General features: G+C 45.4%; 1 protein-coding gene across 1 annotated transcript; it reads left to right on the plus strand.

Annotated features, from left to right (window-relative positions):
* The first annotated feature begins 6,654 nt into the window (after positions 1-6,654).
* On the plus strand, positions 6,655-13,447 carry LOC136491334 (PH, RCC1 and FYVE domains-containing protein 1-like). Its single transcript, XM_066487603.1, has 9 exons — positions 6,655-8,124; positions 8,343-8,429; positions 9,429-9,518; positions 9,610-9,696; positions 9,795-9,989; positions 10,436-12,454; positions 12,546-12,692; positions 12,827-13,233; positions 13,313-13,447. Exons 1-9 carry the CDS (start codon positions 8,077-8,079, stop codon positions 13,440-13,442), a joined length of 3,210 nt encoding a protein of 1,069 aa, XP_066343700.1. The 5' UTR covers positions 6,655-8,076; the 3' UTR covers positions 13,443-13,447.
* The last annotated feature ends 406 nt before the right edge of the window (positions 13,448-13,853 follow it).

Here is a 13,853-nt window from a genome sequence, read left to right on the forward strand (position 1 = left end):
TAGTGCTAACCCCATTTGTGGTCTTCCTAAGCTTATCATTATAAACATATGTGTTTGGCTTAGGAGTGTTACCATTTGGGCATTCATAGCTTAGATGCCCCTTTGTTCTACAAGCATAGCATATGCGGTCTTTGTTTGCTCTATGCTTGTTTTGCTTGTATGGACATCTATCAACCTTATGGCCCATCTCATTGCATCCATAGCATCTTCTTGTTGCAACTTGGGCTTCCTTTCTTGCCTCTTTGTATATTGGGCATTTCTTGGTAGAAGCCTTTTGATTTGCGGCTTCAACCTTGTCAGCCCAACTCTTGTGTGGACACATAGCCCACTCATGTCCATACAATCCACAACCCTAGCACATCTTTTTTCCATGTTTCTTGCTCTTGGTTGGGTTGGCCTTGCTTGAGATGTGATTCTTTTGTTGGGCTTTGGAGGAAGCAAAGTTTGAACCCTTCTCAAGCTTCTTCACCATGTTATCATGGTTATCTTGAGAAGGTTGTGCTTTCTCCTTACTCTTCAACCGAATCACATCTTTCTTTAATCTTTTCACCTCTTCTTTGAGCTCTATGTTTTCTATGAGATTTAGCTCAATTGAAGATTGGCTTGCTCGAGGAGCACACTCATTATTATAAGAAATATTTAATTGAGATGGTGTACTAGTGAGTGAATGTGTGAGAGGTTGAGAGAATTTTACCGATGTGATCACAACCTCATGAGCTACCTCAAGCATGATGCTTGATTCTACTACTTCATCATGAGAGCACTTTAGATGAACATAGTTTGCTTGTAGCACATTATACTTGCTTGATAGTTCATCTAGCCTTGCTTTGAGCTCTAAGTTTTCCTTCTCTAGTTGTGAAACACTAGAAGAGGATTTAGTAACTAAAGCATGCTCAATTGATAATTTTTCATACCTTTTACTTAGAGCCTTTAGTTCTTCCATCTTGGAGATGAGAAACAATTCTTGCTTTTGAAGTGATTGCTCTTGCTTCTCAATCTTTTCTTCAAGCTCATCATTCTTTTCAACTATCTTCATGATGATGAACTTGTCTTTACGGTTGAGATGATCAAGGTTGTAGTTGTCTTCAACTTCAACATCACTCTCATCTTGATCATCTACTTGTGCTTTCTCCTTTTCTTGATCTTTCTTGTTACTCTTTTTCTTGCTTTTCTTGGCGCCATGAGACACAAGTGATGAGTATCATGAGATACTGAGGTTGACTCATCACTTGGTCGCCACTGGGCTTGAGCATCGTTGCAAACAGCTGCTTGCTGGTCTGCTGCCTCGGCCATACCGGACATGTTCGGTAGGCATACCGGACACGTCCGATATGTGCAGCCAGACATCAGGTCATGCGCTGCTTGCACTTCTTGCTCTGGCTCAGTGCTCTTGAGGTCTTGTGAGGCTTCTTTGCTGTATGAAGACACAATGGACATACTTTCCATTGACTCGATCTCAAGTGCATTATCACATTTGGATTTTCCATATAAATAAAAAAGTCTAGTCCAAATGAGATAAGCACTCTCCGAAGGTGGTTGTCCATTGAAGATTGCCTCATCTTGAACCTCTACACTCAATGTACTCAAAATAATATTCATAGCTTGAGCATTGAGTTGCACGCATATCTCTTCCTCTTTTGACAAATTTTTGTAGTTGCTTCAATCAACTATAGAAAGAGGTATGCTTGCATCCACAATATACTCAACAAGAGGGCTAATATCTCTAAAAGCATTGAGTACATGTATTGACCAAGTTAGAAAGTTTGAACCATCATTTTGGAGAAGCACCGGCTCCAACTCGATAGGCGTCGACATCCTTTTCTCACAGCGGTGAAGCTTTAGGTGAGAACCTCACTCTGATACCAATTGAAAGGACCTAGGATGCCACCTACAGGGGGGGTGAATAGGCATTTCTGAAAATTAACACTTTTAAATGCGGAAATGATTAGAAAAGGAAGTTTCCAAAATGGAAACTCCAAATAAAGAGTAGTACCACCCCTCACAAGTTAGCCACAGAGTATACAAGGTATAAATAATGTATCTATAAGCTATAACCCTACAACACAAAGTTAGAACTGAAAATAAATATTTTCAGCACAGAGCTCTAATACCGGACGTGTCCGGTATGCACGGTTTCTGCAGAACAGCCCCGAACTTGCTCATTTCGATTTCTATCTTCAAACCAAACTGCAGGTACCTACTAGAGATATCAATATACATAGAGAACCTGCACAAGAGCTAGAGCAACACAAATATCGAATGAAATGCAAATTGAGACACGATATTTGTTTTACCGAAGTTCGGACTCGTTCGAGTCCGACTCTCCGTTGAGGGGGCTGCGGGCGACCCAGCGAAGGTCAGCCCTAGAGGGTACCACGAAGGTCACTCTAGCCGGAGTCTTTTCCAACTCCTTTTCCTCCTTCCACTAGATGATTCCAAGGCGGCGGAATCGACCGTTACAAACTTTCCGAGGCACACCATAATCTCTCGGGTGCTCTCCGGCGACGCCTAACCGTCTAGGACCGAAGAGTCCAAGAGTAACAAATGTGAATCACAAGATTGACAATATGCACAAGTGCTCAAGTGGTGGCTTGCTCTCTTTTTCAAATTCTCTCTTAACCCACAAATGGATTTTGCAATTTGTATCACACACTCACTAAGAGAGGGTTTAGGAGAGTTGGCAAGGCTAAAAAACGTGTGTGTATGTCAGCAGAATCAGCAGCCTCCAAAGGTGGAGGCTTGGGGGTATTTATAGCCTCCTTGAAAAACTAGCCATTTTATAGCCGTTGCCAACTTACACTGCCCCAACGGTAACTAAGTTATAGTAAAGTTGTGAGGCGTCGGAACTCCCGATGAATGCCGGGACTCCCGACCGTCGAAACTCCCGACTCACGTCGAAACTCCCGACCCTCAGCAAATTTGGAAAACATATAACTGAGTTAAAGTTAGTGAGGTGTCAGAACTCTCGACGCATGTCGGAACTCCCGACCGTCGGAACTCCCGACTCACATCGAAACTCCCGACCCTCAAGGCTTTTGAAAACTAGCCGTTGGCTTCTGGTCAGGCATACCGGACACGTCCGGTATGACCAGGACAGTGAACCCCCCAAGTCAGTTAAAGTGTGAGACGTCGAAACTCCCGACTCTTGCCGGGACTCCCGACGAACCAACCCGAGAACAATAATTTTACAGCTGCTGGACAAATACCGGACACGTCCGGTATGAATACCGGACACGTCCGGTATTGCCAGACCAGCAAGAAATCAGTTAGCTCTTTTGTCTCTCAAATACTCAAAACTCACATGAGTTGGTTTAAGCACTTATGAAACATTATCTATCAACATGATGCATCCCTCTTAATAGTATGTCATTCCTATTAACTCAAATTTAAAACTATAACGAAATTAAACCTTTTGAGTTGATCTTTTTCAATCCGAGGCCGTGTATTCCAATCTTCACCAAGTGAGGGTGCCAACATATTGATATTGATATTTTTCACTTGAGCATAGCCATCTTGAGCACGTGACTTGATTCCATTCATCAAATTTGAATAATCCCAAATGTATCAAGTCACTTCCATCAAATACTTCATTATAGATTTGACCCTTCACATCAATATGACCATCTTAGCTTGATTAGTACCTCAACTAAATGCAAGTACTTTCTTCTTCACCCTAGCTAGGTTCTTCGGCCGCCAAGCCATCGCTTGCCCTTCACCCTTGCTTAGTACCTCGAAGCCTTTCGTTGCTATCTTCACCATCTCAAGCCATCAAGTCACATCTTGTGTTGAATCATCCATTCATGTATCGTTATCTTCTTCATTTCAATTTAGCAAGCTTCAAATATGAGACCATTCCATATGCAATCCCTTATGTCTCATTAATTAATTCTTACAAGCTTGCTTTCACATAGTACACAGAAATCCCACAATAAATAAGCATTTGCATGAATTCCATTTGCATTGTTGTCTTGTGCTTGAACTAGATTGTTTATACAACAACACATCATTTTGGCTTTCATTAAGTACCTGTGAGATAACCTATTACCTATCCACACTTAGCAAACGGGTTAGTCCTTTAATCACGTTGTCATTCAATCATCCAAAACCCACTAAAGGGCTAGATGCACTTTTAGTTGAGCCGTGCCATTTGTGGGGTGTCTGCTTCCCCTTTTATAGTTGAAGTGGAAGGCGTAGGTTACACGAGAGAAAGAGAGTGAGGGAGAGAAGAAGGCCTTCGCGGTCGCAACGCCCTTCATCTCCTTTATGCGGGTTCCGTTGGTCTTGTAGATGATGACGAGGATGGCTCCACGTTGCGACCCTGTTCATCACTGGCGCTATACGTGGGCGTCGTCAGCCGGTCGTGGCGCTCCATTCCGTCCCGGCGGTCGGCATGGTTAGTAGATACCCCCGTCGGAAGTCGTACGGGGATTAGGTAGCATAGCGCTGGCACGCCCAACACTGTTGGTGACGTGAGTCTTCAGGCATGGCCCGTCATGGCCGCGGGTCACGTCAAGACGCGCCTACTCCCTTTCTGGTGTCAGAAGTTTGACCCTGGGTTCATACTCTTAGACCCGTAGTGGTTGGAGGCCGTACGAACCCCCGTCGGGCGAGGCGGAATCCCCCTTCGAGGGGTCTGGCGAGGCGAAGTCTGCGCCCGAGGGGTCGGACGAGATGGAGCCCGCACCCTCGGGGTCAGACGTGACGGAGCCCGCGCCCGCGGGTTCGGGCGAGACCAAAATACGCTCTTGACCATCCGGGCGAGTTAGCGTTCGCGGTCATCAGCTTCCTTCTTCCAGGTATCCCTAATACTGATACCCGATAAATTTTTTCCATAAATGATTTTTAGATATAGTTCAAAATGTGTCACACCAATGATCAAATCATACCATATGATAAAGCTGAAGTAACTAGGAAGGGTTTTTTTTTTGGAAAATGGTGGGAAGTGTTTGTCAAAGTACAGTATACAGACTACATCGATACTTTAACGGACTTAGTTTTTGGATCATAGGGTATTTGATTTGACAAACATGTTTGGGTTGAGATATGTCAGCAGGTTGGGCCCATTTATTGAAGGCTAGTCCCTCCGTCTAAAAAAATGCAATTGATCCTGAACACGGAGTATATTATTTCGGTGCCATCCGGATGTGAGATACGGGCAACCCTCGCTGTCTAAGACCGAGCGGCACGTCCAAATGGGAACTTGGCCTCCCATTTCCATCATGTAAGCGGGTGCGGTCTAGCACATTGGCCTAGTGGCCTCCTATACCATACAGGGTGGGAATGCTCGAACTTGGGAACCACCCGTCGTCCACCCCCCCTGCACAACATGAGTGCATGAACTTGGAGCCGTGGCTGTGCGTGCGCGCACGCACCAACAGCGGTGCAAAGTATGTACAGGTCTACAGGACACATGAGAAAGCGCCCAAAAAACTCCGTCCCACGATCACGTCCCATGTGGCCACCAAACCTGTATTACATTACATTGTAACCAACCGCGTGCACGAGTGGCCGCGCTTGCATTGGCACCCACGAATCCGCGCTCGAGGAGTAGGAAGCACCTACTATGCAGTACAGTAGCGGACTAGTGGAGTCACTGGCGTATGGTGGGCTAGGGCGTAGGGGGGAGCAAAAAACCTGCTCCGTGCGCGTGAAAGGTGCGCGCGGCTGGTGTGGTCTACACCCTGCAGCACTCGCCGCAGCTGGCGGCGGGAGTGTGTGACTGTGTGTGAGTAATCCGGTGGTGTTCGGTGTTCCGTGTTCGGCTCAGCTGAGACGCGCACTTGCGTCATATTGCTTCTAGTCCGCTCCACCTCCATTCCACCACGGATGTGCGCCTGATTGCCTGTGCGGCGGATAATCAGCAGCCGCGGCAGCAGATGGATGGGCGCCAGCCGCGCCCCGGGCCGGCGAAGAATGGTTGGACTATGTACGCACTCTACCACGGACACGGAGAGCGCTGACTTCTTAGCACACTGTCCGTCCAGGACTGGCGGCAGAACCAAAGTCAGTGCAACCCAGACGACACCAAGCTCAACTGCTCAAGTGACTGAGAAACGAAGTGCTCTGAATCTCTGATCGAGTATGTACACAGAACACAGTACAACACGCCTGGTAGAAGGCCAGAACGCGGTGGATTATGTGTACGTACAGTTTCAGGCTAGACTCGGTGCACATGGCTAGCAGGTTACAGAACATGCCTAACCAAACCGGCATGGTCAGACTCAGACCCGAGCCTTCGGCCCCTATACGTCTACTACGTGCGCCGGATGCATGGCCTCCTCCGTTATTTAAATGAATTAGTGATAGATAATCCGGGCCTTTCCACATCAGACGCAAATGGGAATATATTGTGCTCGTCTCTTCACCAGCTCTGGATTCGGCCGGCCTCACATGGACGCGTCGCGCTTGCTTCATCCTTGCGTTTGTCGTCTGACTCCAACACTCAACTCTCACCCGTTGCTTCGGGCGTGTTCGGCTAGTATTAAAGTCGGCTGATAAGCCGGTTGAAGTTGTTTTATTGGGAAAGAAAAATACTGTAGATTCTAACTGATAAGCCGGCCGATAAGTTCAAGCGAACAGGCCCGATTTGAGGCAGGCAGACAGCATGCGTACACCGATACGTGCCCGAGAGCATGAATACGTTAATTGCTCGCGGCAGCCAGCGCAGGCAACTTACGCAAAGCTAGCAGCGACGGTGATGGCTGGCTCTCACACGGAGAAGCTTGGTCAGTGCTCCGGCGACCCGGACCTTTTCCGATGCTTAGCATGGCCCATGGGCATCATGCTGCGCCCCGGCTTTGAGCAACTGCACCTCGCGAAGTCAGCAACAAGTGCGTGTGAGAGATTGCTGCGTCTGCGTGCCCCGCCGCCCGCCGCCGCCGCCAACCAGACGGCTTTACGCTCGACACATGACACGACGCGCCACCGCCGCGCGCCGGCCTATCCATCCACCTACGGCGGCCTTCAATTGCTGCTCGCGAATCGTACGTGAGATCCTCACGAAAAGCGCTTTTCCGTGCCGGATCTGCGATCCGTTCGCTCTGCCTCTGTACAGTATTCCACCTCAAGGGCTCAAGCGAGAAACACAAAGGCAAGCAACGAAAGATGGCCTTAAGAATCTTGGTGCCCAACACACAGAAACGAACACACCTAAAAACGATCCTGTAGAGCCTAGAGTGGTAAGCATGTAACCTTCCTCGCTTATTTAAAATAGAAAAAGGCAAGCAAGTAACCGTTAAATAAGCCAACATCTTCGTTCCTCGACGCTCGTTTTCGCCACAAAAACAACGGCGGACACATGCGTGCTTCGGTGTCCGATGCGCTCGCCGTACCCCTACCCCAACTCGTGAGACATTGGAGACCTAAAACAATGTTGAGCTCCATATCGGGTTCTTGGACACCATTATTGCCGTAGCCTCTACTTGCCACACCTAGAGGCTGACACCGTGACACGGATGAAATCCAAGATTTTTAGAGGAGAGGACACTGGACACGAGCACCCACAAACATTTTCAAACCTCTCCTCGCTGGCACACGTACCGCTACTGCTACTGTTCACACACGCTCACCGAAGAGCGCAGGACTGGCCTAGGAGTATGGTTGTTTGGTAGCTAGAGGATGGCCAGATGCCACGAAGGCGCAAAGCCCGGAGCACCCAGCGCAGCGAGTTGTTCCGTTGGTTCACCGAAAACATACGCGCGAGCGAGCGCAGGAGCGAGGCCTGCTCTGCTCTCCGCCACGGCGCCACTGTTCCGTCTTCAACCAGGCACAGGTGACACGGCCACCTGTTCACCTTTTGCAGCGCCCTGACCTGACCCCTGCGGCCTGCCTGAAGCCCTGAACTGCCCGCAGCCGGCAGGCTTGCAGCTGCAGCTCATTTGCAAGACACGGACACCTCTCTCCTTTTCTTGCTCCTTTTGCTTCCTTTTCTTTCAGTCGCTTCACTCCACAGCATCGAGCTTTGGCTTTGTGGCACCTGTGATTCTGTGAACAAAGGACTGGAGGAGGGTGGAAAGAGAGGGAGAGAGCTGATCCAGGTAGTTTCGGCCACCTGCTTGTTTCTCCAATTGGCCTACAATGGCGGGGAGCTTCGACGGGAGGACGCCAACCAGAGGCGTTGAGCAGGCGAGTCAAAATAGCCACCCCCCTACCCATCTCCAGTCCATTTCTTGGAGGATTTCACGGTCGCTTTTAGTAGGCTGGAGCGGGAGGACTTGATGCTTTCTCTTTTCCTAACCATTTTTGGGGGATCCTATACCTGCATTTTTGGGGGAAATGAAATGCAGAGGGTTGGAATGCACCGACTGAGCCATCTGATTGCTTCAACTTGTTGCTTTGTTCAGGCCATCGTTGCTCTGAAGAAAGGCGCACATCTCCTGAAATGTGGCAAGAGGGGGAAGCCCAAATTCTGTGCCTTCAGGCTATCATCTGTGAGTAATCTAGTGCCTGCGATTTCCCTTCAACAAATCCTAGAACCTGTCTCCTTTGATAGGGGCACTCCCTTGTTGTCCATGATTTCAGTTTCTTCTCATTTATTTCCTTTTTATTTACACACGACTCCTAGATTATTAAGGGGAGCTTTAATACCTGGGGTGGTAATTCTGAATTTATAGAGACCTAATGGTAACCAAAAAAATATTGTGTACACTGGATTTCTACCTACCTATTTCAATACTTTTTTCCTACCCCAGTTCATTCTGCTAGAAGTGTTGAACTAGATGTTTATTGTTCGTGCCCTTCTGAAACTGCTTATAATCCCTGCCAAAGAGAGACTGGCATGAGGTTTGAATAGATTGGATAGTAAGCAATATTATTAGTCTCAGCCAATAAATTAAAGCAGATTCCTTTGACTGACTTTATACAGTTCCATTTTCTGAAATGTCACAGAACTGCAAATACCCCTGTCGATATCGTACGATTCTATAATAGAGTTCAAACTTTTGAAGCTAGGGCCACCATTCCAAGCTTTCGTTCTAGAGCAGCCCAATTTTTGAAACGTGACCACTAATAGTCATACAAGTATTTAGGTTTGTCACATGACAAATGATACTAGTATATTGGTGATCAGAAATTTAGAAGTGCCTCCAGTTTTTATTTCATAATTTCTACGTAGATAAGCTGGCTGATGCTGTTTTGTTGTGAGAGGAAAACACTGTACCATGGCTGATAAGCAGTTCGAGCGAACAGGGCGACAGAAGAAGTAGAAGTCAAATGTTTATATTTGGACATGAATATATCCAAAACAGCACCATTTTGGAGGGGAAAGTCATAAAGTTTTGTCCAATTGAACTATGAGGTCTTGGCCAGTTTTCTGTCCACTATTGTATTATAGTTGAATTGCAGCTTGTTATGTTATGTATATGTAGTTAACTAGTTGTATCAAAATCCACCTTCCAGTCATGGGGAAATAATTTTTCTTCTATTTTCAGGATGAGACAACATTAATATGGTACTCAAAAGGGAGGGAAAAACACTTGAGCTTAAGCTCCGTGTCAGCTGTGGTTCTTGGCCAGAAGACGGTACACAATTCATTTTGTGCCGCAGAAAAGTCATGGTATTCGTTATTCATATTATGATACAACTATTTCTAAAGATTTCAGAATTTTGCAGATAAAATTTCTGCGACAGCGTTGTCCAGAGAAGGAATCCCATTCCTTTTCACTTATATACAAAAACGGAGAGCGCTCACTTGACTTGGTATGTGCATTGCAATGTCCAAGTCATTTTGGTTTGTAAGTCTGTAGTGTCCATTTTTTTTTCTCACCAGCACCATGTCTTTCAAAAACAATGACCAGATCTGCAGCGACAGAGATCAAGCTGAATACTGGTATCTGGGCTTGAGGGCCTTATTACCAATTCCTTGTAGCCCATGTTCATCGATTGGATCAAGGAGTAGTAGACAGATGGACAGTTGTACAAATACTCCCAGCAGCTATATTCAGCTTAAGAGTAGGTTGCCAAGTGCGCATGGCACACCAAGGCACATACAGGTTAGTTCAAGAAGTTACATTGTAGCATCTGAATGGTAACACTTATATCGCTTGCTTTGACATTTTTCTCTGGTACTCCAATGTTTGTTTTTGTTGGGAAAGGGGCTTTCACGTGGCAACTACAGGGCAATGGACTGTCTGAATTTGAAATTCAGGAGGCCAATTGACAAACACAATATTCTTAGGTTGTACCAACTTATATCAATCTCAACAAACCACACACCTATGAGTTATGACTGCGAGGGTATTAAATGAAATCCGCATTGAAATGATTTTGACTTTATGAACCCAAAAATTCGTATTGTTTTAATCTTGTCCATATCACCATATGTAAGTAGACATGCCTTACTGATACGCTTTTTTTGTTTCTACACACCTAGTGCTCTTGGTTAAATTACAGTCTTCTGTTTGGGTCTAACGATTCATCTAACGCGTTTCATGTTTAGGTATATTCATCACACAGGAACCCCAAGAAGACACACGGAACATTTTTGGGTGGTAGTGCTGATTGTTCAGAAGCATTATTTTACCCAAGGCAGCGAACATTCTCTGACATAGAGACTTACCTGGAAAAGCTTACACGCAAGATTTCAAATCCAGAAATACATGGTTTGAAGGATATTATGGTTGGTAACAAAGAAAAGGAGCAGGAAATTACCCAAACACCTAAACTGAAAACCTTTGAAGGACCCCGTGCAGCATGTAGATTAGATTCTCTGAAGGATGTTTTTTTCTGGGGTGATGCTTTTGGAAGTATTTTAGACTATGATGATACCCCAAAATCCCTTCCAATGTTAGTGGACTCAACCAACATGCTTGATGTACAAAGCATTGCTTGCGGAGAGACTCATGCAGCTATAATCACTAAGCAAGGGGAGGTCTACTCCTGGGGCAATGAGAGCAGTGGTAGAATTGGAAATCAAGTAAATATCAAAGTCTCCCGACCCAAGCTTGTTGAGTCTCTTGCCTCTTTACATGTGAAGGCTGTGGCATATGGATCAAAGCACGCTTGTGCAGTAACTGTTTCTGGTGAACTTTTTGAATGGGGCGAAGGAACCCATATGGGTCAGTTGGACTGCTATGCAAAGAATCAATGGTTTCCTCATAAATTGTTTAGTCCACTGGATGGCATATCGGTTGTGAAGATTGCTTGTGGTCCTTGGCATACAGCAATAATAACATCGTCTGGTCAGTTATACACATATGGGGATGGAACATTTGGTGTTCTTGGTCATGGAGATACACAAGGAACTACTCGACCAAAAGAAGTAGAGTATTTGAAAGGCTCAAGAGTGAAATGTGTGGCATGTGGGCCATGGCACACAGCTGCCATTGTGGAAGTAATCAGTGATTTTAAGAGCAATTCACCAAGAAGCAAGCTGTTCACATGGGGCGATGCGGATCGGGGGAAGCTGGGTCATGCTGACAAAAAGATGAAGCTTATACCAACATGCGTTGATTCACTCACAGACTATGATTTTATTCAGGTGTCCTGCGGGATGGCACTCACTGTCGTTCTTTCTATTACTGGTGTGGTCTTTACTATTGGCAGTTCCATGCATGGGCAATTGGGGAACCCCCATGCAGATGGTAAAACTGTTTGTGCTGTTGAAGGACTACTTAAGACCGAGTTTGTCAGACATATATCATCAGGTTCTTCCCATGTAGCAGTACTGACTACAAATGGGAAAGTGTTTACATGGGGTAAAGGCAAGGAAGGGCAGCTTGGTTTAGGTGACTACCTTCATAGGAGCACTCCAACTTTAGTAGATGCATTGGAAGGTAGGCAAGTGGAAAGCATATCTTGTGGTTACAATTATACTGCAGCAGTATGTTTGCATAAGATAATCTCAAGGAAGGACCTCTCTGTATGTAGTGGTTGCAAGATGGCTTTTGGTCTCACTAGAAAGAAGCACAACTGTTACCATTGTGGTTCCATGTTCTGCAATTCCTGTAGTAGTAACAAGGTTGCCAAGGCAGCACTTGCACCAGACAAGAGCAGAAGGTATCGTGTATGTGATGGGTGTTTCAGTCAGCTACTGAAAGTTGTGGATTCTGCTAAGGTAAAGTCTGAACTAAAGACCAGCAAAGGAGCTGAAATTATAAGGTCATACACACCAAAGTTGTCCCGTATATTCAGGGATGCAAACTTACCTGTAGAAAAGGTGGCTTTAGTACAATGCCCCAATCAGAGAAATGAGGTCCCGGCCACTCCAGTCCAAGCAAAATCTCAGAGATGGGGGCAAGTTGAGTGCCCAGCTCAATTTCTACCTGGAGAAGACAGTTTTCGGTATCAATCTATATCGAAGAATCATATGTGTAGTGCCTCTGTTTCCGAGAGAATGCATGACCCCATAGTGCTGAAGTCTGGCAGATCTTTGCAACAGCCTAATGATGACCAGAGGAAAGATCTGAACAGCACAGAAACCTTGCTCACAGAAGAAGTAAAGCAGCTTCGTTCACAGGTAACTTTATGCTGTTATGTCACTGATAAGCAAATAATTTTGTTTCCCTTTCCAGAAATACGAGATGATACTATTTCTGGTGTTTCAATAGGTGACACTTCTCGTGGAGCAATACCATCAAAAAACTCTTCAGGTTGAACTGTATAAACAAAAACTTGATGAGACATGGCTAATTGTTAGGGATGAGGCTGCAAAATGCAAAGCTGCCAAAGACATCATTAAGGTTCTAACTGATCAGGTATGGGCATGATACATACTCTGATTCCAAAGTATTGTCAGTACACTGTTTCAGTTGCAGTTTTATTTTCAGTAAGAAAGTGCCATGCATCACTTTGCCTTGATTGGCATGTTTGCCTGTTGTGAACTGTGCAGTGTAAGGCCTTGTCAGAGAAACTTTTGGTTGGTCAACAATATGAGAACCTTGAGACAAAATCTAATATCAGCCAAGGACAAACATTGTCAGCAGATTTGCAACATTATTCCAGCGAAAAGCTCGCCACAGGCAAATTCGGACAACTCAACATCACCAAAAATCACCAGACCAGCAGCCAAGGAGATGACTATACACCTTCTTCGAATTCTGATGTGCAGATAGAAGGATCATGCAGTCATTTGAATGGTTCAAGAACATTTGACGGTAATGGCTGTATTACAGAAGCGGATTCCCTTGTTGCTCGAGTCACCTCCAATGGTGTGATTGAGCAAATCGAGCGTGGGGTGTATGTCACATTTGCTGTATCACCTAGTGGAAAGAAAGACATAAAACGTGTACGATTCAGGTGGGTCCTATGATGACTTACTGGTGCTTGATTTTACTTTTCACATTTGCAATAACCTAACCAGGCATTCTTGGTGTAGTCGGAAGCATTTTGGCGAGAAGGAAGCTCAGCACTGGTGGGAAGAGAATAAGGGCAGCGTCTACGCAAAGTACAGTACTGAAAAAATACAACATCAGCTAGAGGTCACAATCAAGAGTGTACAAGAGTAACCACAAGGTCAGATTGGGGTGTCTACTGTTGAGCAGGAAGACAAATGACATGGAGCAGATAAGATGATATTAGCGGAACAGATAACTGACCATCCTTTTTTCCAATGAAAATAGGCAGTTTAACTTACTGTAGATACGATTGTACAGATAAGATTCAGTGAATGACGGCTGGATGCCCCCTGTCTTCTCCATTTCCTCCTGATTCAGTTACCATGATCTAGTCTGATGAACAATGCATTGCTGAATGTTTCCTAAAAAAAATGCAGTGCTGAATTGAACTAGTATCAGTTGTAATTTCCTGGTAGAAAGTAGAATTTGTTCAGTGTTAGTTGTTTCCCTTGATTCTTCAGGGCAACTAAAGTTGTAACAATGGTTTCAGACATAAGGCTAATAGTTGTCAGGGTTCATATT

Source organism: Miscanthus floridulus, chromosome 11, assembly GCF_019320115.1.
Source record: "Miscanthus floridulus cultivar M001 chromosome 11, ASM1932011v1, whole genome shotgun sequence".
NCBI lineage: Eukaryota > Viridiplantae > Streptophyta > Magnoliopsida > Poales > Poaceae > Miscanthus > Miscanthus floridulus.